This window comes from Mustela lutreola, chromosome 2 (genome assembly GCF_030435805.1).
Source record: "Mustela lutreola isolate mMusLut2 chromosome 2, mMusLut2.pri, whole genome shotgun sequence".
Lineage (NCBI taxonomy): Eukaryota > Metazoa > Chordata > Mammalia > Carnivora > Mustelidae > Mustela > Mustela lutreola.
In genome coordinates, this window is record NC_081291.1 from 70,999,989 (window position 1) to 71,021,910 (window position 21,922).

At 41.9% G+C, this 21,922-nt stretch overlaps 1 protein-coding gene across 1 annotated transcript in view; it reads right to left on the minus strand.

Annotated features, from left to right (window-relative positions):
• The window catches only part of SUSD5 (sushi domain containing 5), a 51,266-nt gene extending 31,757 nt beyond the window's left edge, over positions 1-19,509 (minus strand). The window contains exons 1-3 of the mRNA XM_059162203.1: positions 19,044-19,509; positions 8,318-8,495; positions 4,276-4,394 (exon numbers count right to left, since the gene is read on the minus strand). Coding sequence (XP_059018186.1) covers positions 4,276-4,394; positions 8,318-8,495; positions 19,044-19,350 — 604 coding nt within the window. The 5' untranslated portion in view covers positions 19,351-19,509. The remainder of the gene's footprint in view (positions 1-4,275; positions 4,395-8,317; positions 8,496-19,043) is intronic.
• Positions 19,510-21,922: the final 2,413 nt, after the last annotated feature.

Consider the following 21,922-nt stretch of genomic DNA (forward strand, 5'->3'; position numbering starts at 1 on the left):
AGGTTGCTGGTGCCTATAGCCCAAGGTCACAGAGACCTCACCGTTATCTGCCCCAGAGGCTAAGGACCCACTGGCATTTCTTCTCTACCTGCCCAGACACCTAGCATCCCCGGGAACTGGCTGTGCGTCAGGACTGTTTGAGCCCCAGTTTTTGGAATGGAAGACTGCAGTCTTGGGAAAGCAAGACCTGGTGAGGCCTGGGCCTGGGCGTATGGGCGGCAGAGGAGAGGGCATCATTGCTTCCTGCAGGAGGAATTATTTGGGCGGTCTTCTGCAGCCACCTCAGTCCTGCCCAGCTGCTACGCAGGCTCACAGGCATGGTCTGAGCCCAGTTCACTTCCTGAAGCCCTAGTACCATGGCCCTCCCTGAGCTAGTCTCCCCAGAACAACTGGGATCTATGCTCCTAGCCTTTGCTCCACCTGCTCTCTCTGTCTGCAGTGTCCTCTCTTCCCTTCCCTGATCATTATCCCTACGAAACCAACTCTTTCCAACTCCACTTCAACTGCCACCACCTCACCATGAGGAATCTCCCTCATGACCCTCCTAAGCACAATTCATTTCTTACCTATCTTTATATACTGTCAGCTCCTCAAGGGTGGGGATGAGTCCTCTCTCTCTCCCCTACAAGTCTGGGCACTAGACTTTGCATTACACTGGACAAGTAAACAAACAAATGGCCAAGACCAGGTTAATGCTAATAAGCTCAGAGTCTTCCACACTCCCTTGGGAGAACCTGAACTAAATCAGTTCTATCAGCTGTACAAAACATTCGATTAATGGATTCCAAGTTCCTCAAAGCAGTGAGAGAATTTCCCCCGAAGTCAATCCCGAGGCCCAGGGCCTCCTCCGGGCCGACTTGGGAACTGGCTACTCTCACAAATTCCTGACTGCTTTCAAAGAGGTGAGCATCAGCTCTCTACTTGATGACATAAAGGAAGGGAATAATTCCTTTTTAGTTTTTAAGGAAATACAGGCAACAGCAGAGTACGCAGGGCAGGGGCATCCAGTGCTAAGCAGGTGAGGTGGGCTGGTGGGAGAGGGCAGCCAGGCCCAGGGAGGAACAGCAGCATACCCGACACAGAGCCTTGGGGGTGCAACAGGGAGAAGGCAAGAGGACACATGAAGCCTCCAGACCCCATGCTGTCGACCCCACAGACAGCTGCCCAGAGGAGCAAAGCCAGAGAAACCAAGAGGAAGCAGGTTATTTCATCAGCATCCAGCTGGTTAAAGATAACTTCACTTATTAGTTTAAGTGAGATCACCACAGGGCTGGAAATTCACTGTCAGTGAATCAAAAATACTGGAAGCAAATGAGAAAAGTCTACTTTCACGATGAGCTTTATTTCAAAAGAGAAAAACAGGAAGGAAGCTGCCTGGATGTTCCACAGGCTCTGTTTTCCTTCAGGGCTCTTCATGAGGCACATGCCTGCCATTTTTGAAGTTATCACACTTCATTCTTACCATCTTGCCAGAGAGAAGCAGCTGCACAGAGCTAAGTGCCCAGGTGTCATCCAGAAAAAGTCAACCTTAGGGGATGACACTGCCCTGGCGCGAACGCTGGACCAGACCTCACCTACGGTGCCATAGAACCTCAAGGAACCTCAGCTGAGGCCGAGGCGCTACACCTTCCCTCAGCACACAAATTGCCCTTGTTGCCTGTGCTGCCAACAAAGGCTCCACTGAGGAAAAGCTACTGCTCCCTGAGGAGGGTGGAGGGCTGTGTGGGAGGGGTTGACGGGCTCTTTCAAAAGGATGAAAGGCAGTTCTCCACAGGGACAGCACTCTCTCTGAGACTCTGGGAAATCCATTCTGCTTTTCTAGAATGCTCAAGAGCAAGGAGCCCTCCCACCCTAGTCTCCCCTCATCATGCAGTCCTGAGTCCCCTTCATGACCCACCTGAAGCCTCCTCATAAATCGGGCCGGTAGGGCCAAGACTCCAGTCTTCCCCATATGAGCTCCTCCCCACTGACCTGGAGGTGAGGGGAGGCCAGACCAGGCTCAGGCAAACTACTCTGGGAGGCAGGGCTCTAGAGCACTCGATGCTAATGAGCCACATGCAGGGGCATCAGTCCTCACATAGGTTGTCAGCTGTCATGAATTGGCTTCCCTTGTTGGTTCCCATGATTCAGGGTGCTTTTGTTTTTCCTGTTGTTTTTTTAGAAGTATGGAGACCATTTTTTGCTGGAGATTTTTCATGTTTACATAATTTCAAAGTTTCAGAAAAATTGTAAGAATAAGATTCACCAATGTATTTTCATTTTGCCCATTTGCTTTACCATTTGTCTTTCTCTCTCTAGATAGATGGATGATAGAGATATCTATTTATACACAGACAAATATATGTATGCATATATACACATGTATAAATACTAGGTATATCTAACCCTGTAACTCTTTTCTGAACCATTCGAGAGTAAGTTGTAGATATGATGTCTCCTCGTCCCTAAAACCTTGGTACACATTTCCAAGAACAAAGGTATTTGCTCACAGGACTGCAGTACAGTTATTAAGTTATTCTCTAATTCATAATTCATACTCAGATTTTATCAACAATAGCTATATTTTTCTGGTCTAGGATACAATCCTCGATCACAAATTACATTTTTATTGTCAAATGTTTTTAGTCTATTTTAATCTAGAAGAGTCAGTTTGCCTTTCTTATCCTAGATATTTTTTTAAAGTCATTTTGTAAAATGTTTCTCAATTTGAGTTTGGCTCATGTTTTTTCCTGAGTAGATCCAAGTTACGCATTTTTGGCAGGAATGCCACTGAACTGAAGTTGTGTTCTTCTGATTGCTTTATATCAGAAAGCACATTATATCATTTTGGCAAAAAATTCAACTCTGGAGTCGCTGTCATGGCTTTGAGCTTGGTGCCCTACAGGACATGAAGGGATGTTTCCAACCTCTGGCTTCATGTCCTACAATTGTGGGCAAAAAGGAGCACATCCTTGCTCTGACACAACCTGTCTGAAGGCTGGTGAAGTGGAAAGCCCAGACTGTCCTGTGGCCCCCAGCATCTTAGCCAATAGCCTCCAACTCCCAGAAGCAAGGCCACCTAGCCAGCAGCTGACTGTAGACTCAGGAATGAGCTCAGCCAGCATCAGCAGAAAAACACAAACTGCTGATCCAAAAAAACAGTGGACTAAATAAATCATTGTTTTAAGCCACTACATTTTGGAGTGGTATGTTATATAGCAAAAGCTAACAGATACCCTTTGTTCACCAGGGAAGGAGAAGACTCAGAAGCCCCACGTAGTCATTGAGATCACTGAAGAAAGAAGACCATGCTCTTTTTCTTCTGGCTCTGTCCTGTCTCTCTCAGGGATCTGAAATTTTGCCTATGTTTGGGATTCAAAGGAACATCTTAACTTCCTTACGTGGTTTTGAAAAACAAACCATGGATATTGCTCTCGCCAAGCTTTACAGAGCAAAGCCATGTCATTCAGGAGCTCTACTGGACAGATATCAGAAGACTCTCATAACACACTCTTCCATAGCAATGAGCAAATGAAGCCTTTCTGGGGGAAGACCCTAGAGGAGCAGAGAAGCTTGTCACTGTTAAGTATCTAACAAGCACCAGCCAGAGCCTTGGGGTTCATCTGGCTTTCTGATTTTCCAACTCCTCTGATCCCTTCCCAGGAGATTAGGATTTGGTGACTCTACAATGCAGCCTGAGGGAAGTTCCCTTTTGGGGAAAAAAGATTTTTTCCTTGTTCATGTGCAGTCCACCATGAAGAGAGACTGGAGGGCAAGCTGCATCAGCAGCTGTAGCAAATGGCTGTCAGGGGTCTGCCCACTCTTACCTAGATACCTTTACCATTTCCATGCACAGGGGTTCCCGGTGGACATCTTTGTGTCCTTGTTGGAGGGTGGCGCTCAAGCTACTGGAACCCTTTGCCAGTACACAGCATAAACCACAAATGCCTGGGAATTTACATCTGCTGTAGCAGCCCTTAACCAATGAATGACAGGTGCAGTGGTATAAATATCCCTGCTCTCTCCCCTCTGATCAGAAAAACTAGTGACCTACACTGTCTCCAGAGATCTCCTGTAGGACTGAGCCAAGATCACCCCCACATCACCGCCAATGCAGACTTTGCAATTTTGCGACACCCCTTGCTCAACTTCCTTTCTCTGACCACTGCCCCACTGCCCTATTGGCTTTTCTTTGGAAGACTTCTTCATCTCAAGGTCTGCCTCTGGAGAATGCAACTTAAGATGGCGACCACCATGTGCACCCTCCAGAACCTTGACAAAGGCTCTGGCACTGACCTTCATCCTTAATACAAAAGGCACTGTACGTGGCACCAGGAGCTGGGTTGCTTTCAATTCTCACATCAATGGCTCTCATGATTTGCTGTTCATCACTCCCCTTGCTACACACGGTTGTCCTGAAACAAAGAAGACACTGTTAGGAGGACTAAGAATAGGAAAAAACAGTTCTTTTCTGCCATTAGTTCTGAATCAGCAGAGATTTTTTTCTGAATTAAGATCTTTGACTGAAAGCGTCAGTAGGGAAGTAGTCTCCCCCAACAAATGCCTCCAGTTAGGAAGACAAAGGTGATGCCTCAGTCAAGGCCACATATATCAGTTCAAGTTTCAGAGTAGGTTTGTTTTATTTCACAAAGTGCTGCTCTTCTTCTTAGTTCCTTTCTCTTTGAGGGGGTTTGTTTCTGTTCTTCTTCAGATTTCTTAAAATGGATCATTACTTAGCTCATAAACCTTTAGCCTTTTCTCTGTTCTAACACAAGCATCTAGATGTTTTACGTTTCCCTCTAGGTACAGCTTTAGTAGCATCTTATAAGTTTGAGTATGAAGTATCATTCAGTTCTACATACATGCTACTTATAAACAAACCATAATTTATTCTTTTCCCATGATTTATTTAGGAATGTCATTGGCAAACAGCAAATAGTAGAATTTTTAAAATCTTTGTTTTCTAAATGGAGCATCACATCTATTTTAATCTCATTTAATCACAGATCTCTTCTTGAAATCTGCCATCTCTCTATTAGTTCCGCATATTCTTTCTTTCTCTCTTTTCTTTCCCCTATTTTGATTGCTTGAATCTTTTTTGGGCATTCATTTTTTCATATTGGTCTGGAAGTTATATATCCTTTTACTATCGTTTTAGTGGTTATGACTTATTAATATTTAATATTACTTTTACCCCTTTCTCCAATAATACAACTTAAAAATTCTTAAAATATACTATGTATTAGTATACTTAAAATACTACCTAACCTACGTGCCATTTTTTAGTGTTTAGTATTATTATTACTGCTTTAAACAATTACATAATTTCATTTTACCCCCATATTTACTCTTGTCATTGATTTCTTTTTTTGCATCTCCAGCCTTCCACCTGAAATTATTTTTCTCCTGCATGAAGATTAATCTTTTGTGTTTCTTTTAGTGCAGGTCTAATATAAGGGATTTTCTCATCTTTTGTCTGTCTGAAAATGTCTTTATTTAACTTTTATTCTAAGAAGATATTCTCACTGGGTATAAAACTCTGGATTGATAATAACTTCCTTGCCACACTTTGAAACTAACATTCAGTTGTTTTGGGGCTTTCATTGTCCATTTATTATTGCTCCTTGGAAGGAACTTGTTATTACTTTTAATATTTTTCCCTTGTATTTGATTCTTACCAGTTTCACCATGATGTGCCAAGTTTGAATTTATTTGTCCTACTCAGGTTTTGTAGGGCTTCTTAAATCTGTGCCTGGATATAAGTCTCATATTGCTTTTGCTCCTTCTTTCAGAATTCCAATCACATGCATCACTTCCTTTGACCCTTCTGTATTTTCATCCTTTTTTTTCTTCTGTTCTTTATTCTGGATATTTCCTCTGAAACATCTTCTAGTTCACTAATTTCTTCTTTGGCTCTTTTTACATCAGCTGTTAGATCCATCCATTATGCTCTTAATTTGGGTTACTGTGCTTCACTTCTAGGGTTTCCATTTGGTTATTTTCATAGTTTCAGTCTTTTTCCAAAATTCTCCTTCTTGTCTTCTGAATCTTTGAACATTTGAAAAAGTTATTTGAAGTCTGCATCTACCAATACAAATATTTAGAGTTTCTACTTGTTGTCTTTATTCTGGTTGCCTTATCTCCTATGTGACTGATTATTTTATATTGGGGGACAAAACCTATATTTTATAAGATTGTTTGTGGAAATAAATTGCTAGAATAATGTTATTCCCTTCTAGAGTGGATTTTTAAATCAGTTCTGCTAGGTATCAGGAACACTGGAACTCCAGTATCATCCAGCCACATTCATGGGCTCCAGAGGATTTTAAGCTATACCGTGGCTACTATGAGGGCTTGTATGCTTCTTCCAATTTACTCTTACTCCTGGGTTATAGCCCTGTAAAGTCCCAGCCCAAACCAAAGGACTCTGCAGGCCTGCCCCACAAAACCTGAATTCAAATCTCTGTCCTAGTCCTCTGAGGCTATCTAATTTGCTACTGTTTTTCATCCATCCTTTATGGAATCTGCAAAAGCTTCTAGGAGACAATTGGTTTCCAATTTCGTGTTCACCACTTTAGGTCTCCAACCTACTCTGGATTTATGAATACACTCAACATAAATTCATGGACATACAGATCAGATCTACTATAGGTATACTATGCCATCAATTGCAAGATGCACCAGGCATTTAATTAATTGATTTTCAGTGTGGAGGGGGATGGCTGTATAGGAAATAACCACAGTGAAATGTATATACTGATGATCAGATACTTCTTGGTTCCAGAAACAATAAAATACTTTTATTTTTAGTATTAATATGTTTTATAGTAAATATATCAAACAAGTATGTTTGCTACAAAAAAATATCATCTCAGCAATGCAGAGATCTACTAATAATGTCCTAACACTTTACAGCAAACCTTTCCAAAGACTCAGTCCTGATTTGTAATGCCTGGGAGGTGGGAAGTCTGGTTCCAAACTGGCTCTTCAGAATTCCGGAAAATGCTGGTTATCTGATGCAATGATAATAACAGAGTTATCTACACCATGGAAACATTTGACTACACCATGGAAACATATGCATGCAGGACCTGTTTTTTCTGTTTAGGAACCTGGATGTAAAATGTCCAGCAGTCAGGGCCACAGTTTCAGAGTCACTGAAACGCTTTGGAGGTAGCCTAGCTGTCCTCTTTATTCAACCACTGCTTCACGTGTGGCACAACTGGAGTTGTAAGTCAGCCTGGTTGTGTGTGTTTTCTATGGTCATCTGCCAGCCCATCTTCAAGGTTATTATCAGCCAAAGTAGTTGCTGGAGTCCATTTTGCTCTTTCACATTCCTGTGGCATGAAGGAGACAGTGGAATGGCTCCTGCCTTTTCTGGGTATAACTAAAGAAGCAGTTAGCAGAACGAATGGGCAGTTTTCTCCTAGCTGGCCACAAGAATTATTTCTCCACAAGGATTCCTCGGGTCAGGAATTCAGGGCACGATGCGAATGGCTTGTCTCTGCTCTCTAGTGTCTGGTCTCAGGCATGAGCTGGGAAGACTCAAAGACTGGCAGGAACTCGACAGCTGAGGGCAGGAATCATGCCAAGGCACCCTCATTCACATTTCTGGCAGTTAATGCTGGCTATGGGCTAGACATCACTGGGGGCTGTCTGTGGGTACACCTATGTGAGGTATCTTCCTGTAGCCTGGGCTTCCTCACAGCGTGGCCCACTCAGGATAAGCAGATGTCTTACGTGACATCTCAAAAGTGACTGTCCCAGAAATCTGGGCAAAGATTTTTTCCGACCTAACCTCAGAAGTCACGTGGTCTCGCTCCTGATGTATTCTGTCAGTCAAGGTGATACTGTGCTGTCCCTGATTCAAAGGGAGAGGACACGCACCCCACTTTTCAATGGGAGTAAGGGGAAAGAATTTGTGCCCATACCACCCTCCTATTCATATGTTTGTAGATGAACAGCCACAGAGAAAGAGATAATTATACCAGTTAAGAGTCACTACCTTTGAGGTGCAGAAAAAGAGAAAAGAGAAAAAAAACTTGGTACTTGACACATATCTGTATTACTAGAAATTCTTTACAAGCATGTATTATTTTTAACTTAAAAAGGAAATTCAAAATAACAAAGGGGGGAAAACTGTGACAGAACTCCACAAAAATGTTTTTATTTGAGAACTCAAAACAAGAATGTGCTGGAAGCTACTGCCCGTTGCACTTTGCCTATCCTGGCACCTCAATAAAATAATGACTGAGCTCCCATATCAGCCCTGGTGGGGTAGTAGGGGTTGAATGGGAAGGAGAGCATCTCCCCCACTCCCTGCCCACACCGGACTTACCCCAGGGTGCCATCTGCCAGCCAGCCGGTGGTGCACACAGCAAAGGCACAGTCCTGGACCACCGTCCGCAGCTCTTCCGCAGACACCAGGTGAGCACCCCTGCTCTTGCAGGAAAGCTGAGCCACCTCCAGTTCGAGGCCCTGAGAGCCATTCTGAGACTCCAGCACAAAAAGCTTCCCTGTGTGGGGACAAGAACGAACACAGGCTTACTCCAGGATTCATGGGAGTTTAACCTCAGGCAACTTACTCTCTGGCAGACACCTGTCAGAACTGGAGTTTACCATTTGCCTGAACCTCTGAGGGCAGCAGCTATCCTATTGCACTCATCCTGGGGACTAGGTGATAACAATAACGTTGGTGGGGTTTTTGTTTTTGTTTTTGTTTTTAGTAGGCTCCATGGCCAACATGGGGCTTGAACTCAGTACCTTGAGATCAAGAGTTGCAGGTGCTACAGACTGAACCAGTGAGGCGCACCTTACTTTGGTGTTTTAATCTGTTTTTTGCTCCTGTGTTCTTTAAAAAAAAAAAAAAAAAAAAAGTTAACTCTGCTCTGCTCTGGCGTGTTTACCTGGATAAACCCTTCAAATCTTCCTTTCTACAAGCTATTTTACAAACACCATGTGGTAAGGTTCAGTGTCTTCCGTTCCCCTGAGTTGGGTCAGTTGGTGACCCAGGGCACTGATTTAAATCTCAGCTCTCTCTTCTTCTGCCTGCCTCAGCCCTAGGGTGACCCCATACACAGCTCTCCCCATTCTCTGCTCTCTGTCTTATTGTCTCAGGATACTACCAGGCCCTTCCCACAATGAGCTTCACTGTGTTTGCTGCCATTTCTCTTGAACTAGACAAGATAGCAGATGCTATGCCTGATGCACCTTGGCTTCCTGCAGCATGTGGGGATGTAGTGGACCTCAAAACACGTGTGGCAGATGAGCGCAATGGGAACATTAATTCAGGCAGAGGTGGAAGCTGAAGCTGAAAGCAAAAGAGAGCTTTAGGCAAGAAAACCACAGAGGAGGAGGGGAGCAATGCAGTCCCTAGGAGCTTCCTGTAGAGGTGATGCAGTGCCTTAGATTACCTGATCAAGTTTAAGGTGGGGACATGGGCACCTGGGTGGCTCAGTGGGTTAAAGCCTCTACCGTTGGCTCAGTTCATGACCCTGGAGTCCTGGGATCGAGCCCCGCCTCGGACTCTCTCCTGGCAGGGATCCTGCTTCCCCCCCTCTCTCTGCCTGTTTCTGCCTACTTGTGATCTCTGTCTTTCAAATAAATAAATAAAAATTAAAAAAAAAAAGATGGGATACAAACACCCAGTTAGAATGAGACACTTCTATTAGCAAAATTCTCATAATATACTGATTTTATTAGAATGAGACACTTTAACTGTTATCAACTGCAAAGTAAATATAACAAATATAACAATCCCTTAGCTTTGGAACCAAAGTTATAAGAAAAATGCAAAAATGTTTCACAATAAACATATCTGTAGGTGACTTGTCCTCCCTCAGACTTGGTACCAGGGTGCAGTACACAACCTGAGCAACTATACTGGATGACCCTGCCTGGAGAAGCATGTGCCCCAAGACACTTTTGCATTAATGGCATTTGCTTCTGGAAAAAAAATTATGAAATTTAACTGAGGTGATGATGGCCAAACCCCTAAGCAAGGAGCCTGAAAGAGAAAACCCAGGGCTCACAGGGTAGGGAATGCGATAGACCTCCTCCCCACTCCATACCATCTCATGCACACATTAATACACAAAGCTTGGACCCTGAAGGGTTAAACTCTCAGGATAAGAGTGAACAAGGATAAACAACGTTTCCTCCCCTCATTCTCAGGGGACTGTTGGAAGAGTTGTCCTGGTGCTAGGAACCCAAGTGCTAATACTCATTGGGAATTGCAGTACTAACAAAAACTGGCCTCTAAAATACTTTAAGCTGTGATTTAGCTTAAAGTGACATGATATTTACATTTATCTAGAAACCTGGTAGGAGCAAACATAAATCTTGTCTAGAGAAAAAAATACTTTCATCTTATGCTTCAGGAAATTCCATGCAAATATTTTTTCAAAGACAATGACAAGGATAGTAAAATACAACTAAGTCTGTAGGAGACAAGGCACCACTAGTAAGAAGCAGCATATATAACATTCAACAGACACTGATCCAAAGAGAAATTTGATACTGGTATTGATAGGCATAGATTATAAAACAGTGATGATTACTATACTTAAAGGAATAAAAGACAAATCTGAAAATACCTGCAAAGAATAGAAAACCATAAAAAGTGGCTTGGCTGATCCAAAAAAGAACCAGATAGGACTTCTAGAAATTAAAGATACAGTGATAAATTAAAAATGCAATGGGTGTTTTTGGCTGCATATCAGACACAATTGAACAAAGAACTTATCCTTGAAACAGAAATCAGAAGAAATCATCCAAAATGTAGTAAAGAGTTTAAAAAGATGGAAAATAATAAGATAATAAAGAGACATGGAAGAGAGAATAAGATTCCAGAAAGAAACCTTCACATTTACAGGCAACTGATTTTGAACAAGGGTGTCAAGACTATCCAATGAGAAAAGAAGAGTCTCTTAAGAAATGGGGCTGGGACAACTGTAGGGACACATGCAAAAGTGTGACATCGGACTCCTGCCTCACTCCCTACAGGTTAGCTAACTCAAAGAGAATCAAAGACCTATATGGAAGAGCTAAAACTGTAACACCTAGAAGAAAACATAGGAAATCTTTGTCATCTTGGATTATGCGGTGATTTCTTAGATAGAACAGTAAAAGCACAAACAATCAAAGAGAAAATACATAAACTGAACTTCATCAAAATTTAAAACTTTTTGCTTCAGAGGACAAAATCTATAAAGTGAAAAGACAACCCACAGAATGAAATAAAATTTCTACAAATATACATCAAATAAGAAACTTGAATATAGAAGGGGTGAAGAACTCCAACAACTCAACAACAATTAAAGAAACCAAACAACCTGACTGAAAATGGGCAAAGGACTTGAAAAGATGTTTCTCCAAAGACGTTTCACAAACTTGAAAATCGATGCACAACAGCACTAACCATTAGGGAAATGCAAATCAAAACTACAATTAAATACCACTTCATACTCATTAGGATGGCTATTAATAAAAAAAGAACAGAAAATAACAAGTATTGGCAGAATGTAGAGAAAAATTGGAACTATTATGCACTGCTGGTGGGATTATAAAATAGTTCAGCTGCTGTGGAAAATAGTATGGTGATTCCTCAAAAAACTAAATGTGGAATTACCATGTGATCCAGCAATTCTACTTCTGGGTATATGCCCAAAGAAATAAAAGGAGGCACTTGAATGATATTCGTACAAATTCCCAGCAGTAGTATTCACAATGCCTATGGGCAGAAGCAACAAAAGTGTCCATCAACAGATGAATGGATAAACAAAATGTGGTGTATATACATATATGTATGTATATATATCTGTGTATATATACATAAACATACACACAATGGAATATTAATCAGCCTTAAAAAGAAGAAATATTTGATACATTTGATACAACATGGATAAATCTTGAAGACATTATATTAAGTGAAGTAAATCAGTCAAATTACAGAGACAGAAAATAGAAAGGGAGTTTCCAGGGCTGGGGTGGGGAGGAAAGAGAACTAATGCTTAATGGGGACAGAGTTGCAGCTGGCAAAGATGAAAAAGTTCTGGAGATGAGTGGTGGTGATGGTTGTACAACAATGTGAGTATACTTAATGCCCCAGAACTGTATATTTAAGAAGGGCTAAAATGGTATTTAAAAAACGGGCAGGGATGCCTGGGTGGCTCAGTGGGTTAAAGCTTCTGCCTTCAGCTCAGGTCATGGTCCCAGGGTCCTGGGATCGAGCCCCGCATCAGGCTCTCTGCTCCGCAGGGAGCCTGCTTCCCTCCCTCTCTCTCTGCCTTCCTCTCTGACTACTTGTGATCTCTGTCTGTCAAATAAATAAAGAAAATCTTTAAAAAAAATTAAAAATTAAAAAAATTAAAAATGGGCAAAGGATCTGAACAGACACCTTTTTAAAAAAAGATTTTGTTTATTTATTTGAGAGAGACAAAGAGCACGAGCAGCAGGGGACAAAGGGGGAGGGAAAGGGAGAAGCAGTCTCCCTGCTGAGCAGGGAGACCCACAAATGGCTCCATCCCAGGACCCGGGGATCATGACCTGAGCCAAAGGCAAACACCCAACTGACTGAGCTACCCAGGCACCCCTGAACAGACATCTTTAAAGAAATGGCCAATCAGCACATGAAAAGATGTTCAACATTATTAGCCAACAGAAAAACATAAATCAAAACCATGAGATATTACTTCATGCCCACAAGGATGGCTATCATCAAAAAAACCATATTTTGACAAAAACGATGGTGAGGATGTAGAAAAAGTGGAACGTTCAAACACTGCTGGTGGAAATGTAAAAGAATGTAGCTGCTTTGGAAAACAGCCTAGAAGTTTCTCAGTTAATAGCAATTTCTCATAGAGTTATCATATGACCCAGCAATCACACTCTCAGATGAATACCCAAGAGAACTAAAAACATACTTATATAAAAACTTCTATATGAATGTTCATAGCAGAATTATGTGTAATAAATAATAAATTGAGTTCATAATTGTAAAATTGTGCTTATAACAGCCAAAAAGTAGAATCCACTCAGTGACCATCAACTGATGAATGGATCAATAAAGTACGGTATGAATATCCAAACAATGGAATGTTATTTGGCAGTGAAATGAAATGAAGTGCTGATACATGCTGCAAATGGATAAAAACATTATGCTAAGTAAAAGAAGCCAGTCACAGAAGCTCACATATTGTGTGATTCCATTTACATGAAATGTCCAAAACAGGCAAATTCAGAGACAGAAAGTAGTTGCCGAGGACTTGGGGAGTTGAGGAGAAACAAGGAGTAAATGTTAATGGATATAGGGTTTATTTGGGGGCAAAAAAAAAACTGTTCTAAAATTGTGTGTAGTGATTCATAATTCTGTGAGTATATACTAAAGACCAGTGAATCACACACTTTAAATGGGTGAATTGTACGGCATATGAATCATGTTTCAATAAAGCTGTTATTAAAAAAGACATCGCTAGAGAAGAACAGGTTCTATTATGATGATAGTTATTTCATGAGTAATATAAAATAATTTTAAACACTTAAATAACAACTCTAGACTGAAAGAAAGCAGTATTAACAAAACTACAGGGAGAACTGGAAAATCCACAGTTAAAATTAATAATTTTAAACACTATCCTCCTCAGTAATTGATAAAACAGGAAAACTTGGGAAGAATATAGAAGATTTAAGCAACAAAATTAACACACTTGATGTAAGGACCAATGCACAATACTGTATACTACAAAATACACATTCATTTTAGACACACAAAGGACATTTGTAAAATTGTTCAAATACTGAGCTGCAAGATAAATCGAAAAACTTTTAAACACTGAAATCATACAAAGCATATTTTAAAATCACAATACAAATAACCTAAAATCACTTGTTTTATTTACTGAACACTTATACAGTGTTTACTATGGGCCAGGTGTTATTCAAATTACTTGACAAATACTCATTAAATTAATCTTTATAATAACTCTGTGATGTAGGTGTTATTATCCTTATTTTTTATAAAAAAGATTTTATTTATTTCTCAGAGAGAGAGAGAGAGAGAGAATGCGCATAGGCAGGGGTAGCCACAGAGGGAAAGGGAGAATTAGGCTCTCTGCTGAGCAGGGAGGCTGATGCAGGGCTCAATCCCAGCATCCTGGGATCATGAGCTGAGCTGAAGGCAAATGCTTAACTGACTGAGCCACCCAGGCACCCCTACTCTCCCAATTTATAGTTAAGATTTAGTATTAATGATTTGTCCAAGATCACACAGCTGGGATACAAAACCAGCGTTTACATCCTTAATCGTAAGCACCAAATTATACTGCCCCTTAATAGCAAAATAATAACTAGGAAAATCCCCTTGTGCAAGGAAGTTACAAAATACACTTCTAAATAAACCATGGTTCAAAGAAGAAACCACAACTGAAATATTTTTATGTAAGTGACAAAAACTGCTAGAGAAACTAAAGTAGTATTTGAGGGACATTTAGAGTCTCAAATGCTCATATTACAAAGGTAGAATAGTTGATAACCAATGATCTAATTTTCTATCTTAAAAACACAAAAGAACATAAAATTAAAGTTTCTAAAAAAGTAGAAGGAAGAAAATAAAAATGGAACAAAAATCAATGAAATGAAAAGCAGATATACAATAGAGAAAATAAAGCAAAAATTTGCTTCTTTCTAAAGAATGATAAAATTGATAAATCCCTAGCAAAGTTAATCAAGACAAAAAATAGAGAAAATAAAATTAGCAATATCAAGAATGAAAGGGGACATCACTACAGATCCCATGGACACTGAAAAGAAAACAAGATTTTTATGTCATATATGCAGTACATTTGGACGAAAATTTAGATGAAATGGACAAATTTCATTAAAAAGCAAACTTAAAACCAACTCTAAATGAAAAAGGAAATCTGAGTATCTCTTTACCTACTTAAAGAAATTAAATTCATCATTTAGGGGCCCCTGGGTGGCTCAGTTGGTTGGGTGTCTGCATTCAGCTCAGGTCATGATCCCAGAGTCCTGGAATTGAGCTCCATGTCAAGCTCCCTGCTCAGTGGGAAGACTGCTTCTCCCTCTCCCTCTCCACTCCACCTCCACCCCTCGTTCCCTCCCTCCCTCTCTCTCTCTCCCACTCTACTCTCTAAAATAAATAAATAAAATCTTAAAAATAATAATAAATTCTTCATTTAAAATCTTCCCATGAGAAAACCCTCAAACACATATGATCTCACTATCAAACACTAAATAAAGCAAAACAACAGCTCACCTTGCAGCAATCTTTTTTTTTTTTAAGGTTGTTTTTTTTTTTTAAGATTTTATTTATTTATTTGACAGAAAACAAGTAGGCAGAGAGGCAGGCAGAGGGAGAGGGAGAAACAGGCTCTCCACAGAGCAGAGAGCCTGTCCCAGGCCCCTGGGATCATGACTCAAGCCGAAAGCAGTCGCTTAACTGACTGAGCCACCCAGGCGCCCCTTTGCAGCAATCTTTTCAGAGAACAGAAGAGGGAACAGCTTCCCAACCTATTTTAGAAATCATCATAATCCCAGGGGCACCTGAGTGGCTCTGTCAGTTAAGTATCCAACTTGCTTTTGGCTCAGGCTGTGATCTCAGGGTTGTGACATCAAGCCCCACTTTGGACTCTGCTCTCAGCATGGAGTCTGTTTGAGACTCTCTCCCTGTACTTCTCCCATGCTCACTCTCTCTAAAACAAACAAACAAACAAACAAATCTTAAAAGAAAGTCATCATGATCCTGATGGCAATACCAAGAACATTTTAAGAAATGAAAATTACAGGCCAATATATCTCATGAACACAGAGTCAATAACCCTAAATCTGTTTTTTCACTCCAGGCTCAGTTCTAGGTCATCTCTCCTCACTGTGAAACCTTTCCCTAGGATTCTATCCACAAGCATGGTTTCAAAGACCATACTTAACACAGATGACTCCCATTCTTCTCTTCAGTCCAGACCCTTTCCATTCACCCCACCCACCTTTATACCTCTACCGTCTCTCACCTGCACAACTAAAATGGCATCCTATACAGTCTCTCTATATCTAATCTTGCCCTGGTCCCATCCATTTCTCCCTACACCACAATCAGGGTGATCTTTTCAAAATGCAAATCTTATCATTCTACTACTGGAAATCATCCAGCGGCTTCCTTCCCTTTTTTGGATTAAAACACAACTTTTGTTTATGAGGACCTACCTCATTCTACCCCCTCCAATTTCCTTAGCATCATTTCAAACCACTGCCACTTTGGACTCTTGGCTCCAGCCATTCTCTTATCACATGGCCCATTTTCCCTGCTCACAGTTTTGTTTTGTTTGTATCATGATATTCTCTACCTAGACATTCATTCTTTCCCCTCAGACCCTCCTACACCAAATCCAAACTTTCTAGTACATGCTCTCACAGTATCTCTATCCTTTAATTTCATCACCTATCAGATTTGCAGCTTCACATTCCATTCATGTAATCATTTGCCTACTGACTCTCTAACCCATTGGATTTTAAGCTACCTGATAGCAAGGACCTATTTCTCCTCACCATTCTATCTCCAACAGTGAAAGTTGTACCTCGCTTACAGTAGATGCTCAATAAATTATATGTTGAATTAATGAATCCTTTCCTGTATTGCAGTTAATTTGCATCCAATTAATGTGAAAAATTTTCAGTTTCAAAAGTATTTTAAAAGTACAGTAGAAAAAAGGAAAAAACACAGATATCTTTTATATATCAAGTGCATATCTTACTAGCCAAATGTAAACTAAATATTCTTCATTTGAATTTATCTCACTGACTTATTTTTAATAGGTCAATAGAGTTTTTAAGAACTCCAAATCTCTCTTCAAATGTCTATAACACATCACAGTTTAGCTGAACCTTTCTTCTTCTTCCTTCCATTACTGTAGAACACAAATAACTAAATGTGGAAAGTGGTAGTAGTTAAACTTATATTTGGTAAAGAAAAGAATCCTTTCATAATATAGGCTCTAATTCTTGAATGGCTCTATTATAAAAGTTGGAACTCAGCAAATGGAGTTTCTTGAAAGCAAGTGTACCCATAACTGGGGTAGGGGGAGAAGGAAAGAAAGGAGAAGGGAGAAATGGAAGCATTTCTGGCAAGGAGCAACAAGAAAACAAACTCTCGTGCTGCTGTTACTCTCTCCTTCTCCAGTGATATTTCTGCCTCCATTTTTCTATGACCCACCTCAAGCCAGAGAGGTGCAAAATACTGATCCGTATTCATTTGGCATTCTATTTAAGCAGTAACAATAGGGTGAAACTCTAAAGCTTCTTTGACTGCAGAGATAATTCTTTAAAAGGAATTAAGTTGGTACAATAGTATACAATGTTCAAAAGTTAATACTAACTCCAATTTATTCTACTTACATTCTTTAAAATCAGCTTAATTTTCATGACTCTGTGTCAGGCAAAAAAAAAAATACTACAGTAAAAAATGAATATCGGATTGACTGCTAATAAATATGGGATTTTGTCTGAGGGAATAGACATTTTCAGGAGTTAAATTGTGGTGATGGCTGAACAACATAATGAATATATGAGAAACCCCTGAATTGTGAATTTTTAAATGGCAACTTTTATGTGAATTACATCTCAATTTAAAAAAATGAAGTTATTATGGGGAGCCTTCAAAGTTAAAACTGTTTTCTTCTCTAGTAATCTAAGGTTATGAAGAAATAAGACATCATCTTTAATTAGAAATAAAGAGTTTTTCAAGCTGGCACTAAGGATAAAAGTACCAAAAATTCTAAGATAATATCTGGAAGTTTTCAAGCTGGCACTAAGGACAAAAGTACCAAAAATTCTAAGATAATATCTGGAAGTTTCTTCTTTCCCTAATCACCATGCTTCTTTTTGTGGAGCCTTCTCATTTCATCGATATTGCTTACTAAAAATCAATGACGTTTAAAAATACACAAAGCTGGGGCCGTCTGGGTGGCTCAGTCCTTGTGTGCTCTGCTCAGGTCCTGATCCCCCGTTCCTGGGATAGAGCCCTCCCCCCCCCCCCATCAGACTCCCTGCTCAGGGGGGAGCCTGCTTCTCCCTCTTCCACTCCCCCTGCTTGTATTCCCTCTCTCACTGTGTTTCTGTCAAATAAATAAATAAAATCTTTTTTTAAAAAAATACACAAAGCATCCCAAAGGTGAGGGTTTTTCCTCCTTCATCAATGTAATTTGTCTCAAGCTTGGATTTTCTAGAAACTGTTCATGGATATGGAAACAGCTGGCTTCTTTTCTCTCAGATTCTCCTCCACCAAGTCAACAGGGTTTTGTTCCAAAATCAAAATACAGCTGAATTAACTTTTCAAAACTTAGCCGATATAGGCTCTTATCCTGCCAATTTAAGGGAAGTACTGAAAGCTTAATTGAGGTTCAAGAAGCAAAAAACAAACAAAAAAAGCAGGTCGATTCTTTCAACCTGCAATAATCTGTTCCTTATCTACTTCTCCAGCTTTGTGTCAAATGACATCCTCACCTTGCAGTCTCGGCCCCAGCCACTTCATCATTTATTCCATTTCCCCTGCTATTCACAGGCCCTCTGCACATGCTATTTCCTCCCCCACAAGACATTCTCTTCTCCCCTTTATCTACTTGATTCCCACTCATCTTTAAAATATTCGTGGACCTAGCCAAACAACCGAGGGAAGAATCTTCTCCGCCCTGGCACCAGGAGGACATTCAATACACGTGGAAAGTTCTACCTCTGCCGAAGAGGTTCCAGGGCACCCTAGACGTGATTTCATTGTGATAGACCTCTCATGAAGATTTTCGGAAGGCTAACTGCGGGCTGCCGGACCATCGCACAGGCTTTCTCCAGTGCCTGGAGGAAGGGTTCACAGACCGGGGTTGGGGTGGGGGACGCTGGGGCAAGCGGACACTCGGTGGGTCAGGCGAGGGACACAGGGTCGCCCGGGCGCCGCTCGCGTCGTTCCCCGCCAGGCTTGCGGGGGAGAGCACCCCAGCGACCCTCGGTTTCCCCTCCCGGACCCCACGCGCCACCCCCGGCACTCCGCGCACACTCACCATCCGCCCGCACCGAGAGGCGCGGCAGACCGAGCAGGAGCAGCGCCGCCGCCCAGAGCTGGACGCGGGGGCCGCGTCCCTCGGCAGCCATGGTCCGAGCGTCCACGCGCGGCTGGCTCGAGCGCGGGCTCCCGCGGCGGGCGCGGCTGCGCGGCCACTGCCCCTCGTGCTCCACTCGGCTGTGCGCACTGCGCTCTGCTCCGCGGGCTTCGCGCCCCGCTCGCCGGAGGGAGGAGCGTGCACAGCTCAGGGAGGCCGGGCGCCAGGAGCCGCCGCGCTGGGGCCCCTGAGCTCCCGGGGGTCTCATCCGAGGCGCCGGGGAGGCGGCTGGACCCGGCTCCGCCTTCGTGCCGGGCACCTGGAGGCCTCGGTACCAAAAGAGGCTGCGCCGGACGCCGAGCTCCCGGGGCGCCGCCGGGGCGGAGGATGAGGGCACGGAGAGGCGGGGAGAGCACAGAGCCGGCTGCAGGGAACCCCCGCCTGCCCCGGAGACCCGCGGCGAAAGGGTGACGCAGTGTGAGAGGCCGGGCTCTCCAGGAGGACCGTTCAAAACCGAATGTCTAATTCTGTCCTCTGCCTCTTGACTTTGCAGTTGGCGTCCTCCCCTAGAGCAGGAGCGTGTGTATGAAAAAGAAGACTCTAACTTGCCAGCCTCACTCTGAGGAGTGAAACGCACGCAACAGCGAGACTCCTCCGAAAAGCGTGGCATGGAAGGCCCTCACAGAGGAACATCTTCCAGACGCTTCCTTCACGACCTTTCAAGGTACGCCCTAACATTTCTCAGCACCGACAGCGCGGGTGCGGTTGTCACCGTTTTCACACCTTCCAAATCAGGGCTTCCTTGACCTTGACCCAGGCCCGAATTCTGGATTCTGTTGGTCAGGGCTGGGAACACACATTCTAAAGTGTCCCACCGAATTCTGCTGCAGGAGCCCCTGCTCTGGATTGGTTCCTTTTCCTCGCTCACCCCCGTCCTGTTCATAGCATTAGCATCATTCAGCGGGAGGAGGAGGATTTGCATTCTTCGTATGGGGAGTAATAAAGATCAGTATTGTAACTGGGGCATCCGTGACACTGTATAGTTTACAAGTCCCTTCAACCTTAACGTACTGGTCAACAGATACGTGTAGTGAGTGCCCAGATTGTGCCTGACTCTGTGGGGGGCTCCGATCTGTCAAAAAAACAAACAAACAAACAAACAGACAAAAAACAAAAAAACAAAAAAACAACCAAGCTCAAACTTAAATTATAGGTACTTAAGATGAACAAGTGATTGGTGCTAAAAGGAACAGACGCTTGTCCCCAAGACAATGAACTAGGACACAGACATTGAAAAGCTACCTACTTTCTTTTCTAAATGTAAAAACTAGAATTTGAATGCACATTGGTTTACTACGGGTGTCATTTTCAACTCATATATTTTTGAAAAGATAATCTCCTCTCCTTGTTCCAAATGTCAATGACAAGGCTATTATTAGTGGTTAATTCCTTTGTGAAATAAAACTTTTCTTTTAGGGGCTCCTGGGTGACTCAATCCATTAATAAAGTGTCAGACTTCTCATTTCAGTTCAGGTCATGATCTTAGGGGTTGTGAGATTGAGCCCTAGGGCTCTGTGCTGAGGATGGAGCTGCCTTAAGATTCTCTCTCTCTCTCTGTCTCTTTCTCTGCCCCTGCCCCTTTCCCTTAAAACACACACACACACACACACACACACACACACACAAAACTGTGCTTGTAAAATAAAAATGTTCTGGGGCATTAAATGCAGTGAGACCTGACCATCATTCACATGTAAGTGTAAATCAATTTATTTAGCTACTTCTCTTCTAACAGCTAGCTGGTAACCTAAGGAGTGAGACTTCACATGTCTGAGTGGGAGGGGACGTTTTAAAGCCTGATTATTGCTCAGAATGGAGGGGAGGGAGGCACCTGCTGGAGCTACTAACTGAATCTCTCAGTATCTGTGCCACTAATGTGTTTAGAATAGTCAATTGACTATTACTGTCTAATCCTAATAACATTTTAAAGTTTGTCACTTTTCAGATCTGTCTTGGCTTGTCCTAATTTGGGGAGATGGTATGCTCTAAAGGTTTGGTGCAGCCGATTTAGAAAACTCTTTGATACTTTCCTATACAGTTAAATGTACATCTCTCCTGTGACAAAGAATTCCACCTCTAGATATATATCCAAAAGAAATAAAACTTATATCCACAGAAAGATATGTACACAAATTTTACAGCAGCTTTAGTCACAATTAAAATTGGAAGCAACCCAAACATCATCAACAGATGAACAGAAAAACCATATCATATTCACACAATGGACTGTTATTTAGTAATCAAAAGAATGAAATACTCGTATACTCGATAATGTGGTTGCTGAGTGAATTATACTTTATGATTCCATTCATAAGAAGCTCAAGAGGGGCAAAACTAATCTGTGGTGACAATAAATAACATGATTGCCTTTGACAAGGCAGGAACACAAAGGAAATTCTGACCTAATGGAAACAGTCTATATCCTGATGAGGATGGTGGTCACATGAATGTACACATTTGTTAAACCTCACTAAACTGTACACTTAAAATCTGTGTGTTCTCTTGAATGTTGTTTATACCTCAATAACAAATACTTCAAAATTCACCCCTATGAATTTAGTAGGTTCTATTAAACCTACTTAGGTTTAATAGAAGGAAGCTTAATAAAAGGACCACGTACAGAGATGTGGGCACGGTTGAGAGAACCAATAAGAAATGGCAGAGGTCTTGACCATCAACAGTCGGAAGCCATCACAACTCTGAGGTCTATGGGTAGGAAGGGAGGTTGAGGTGTTACCAAAACTCAGCAAGAGCCATGGCCATGGAAGAGGTTGCCTGAA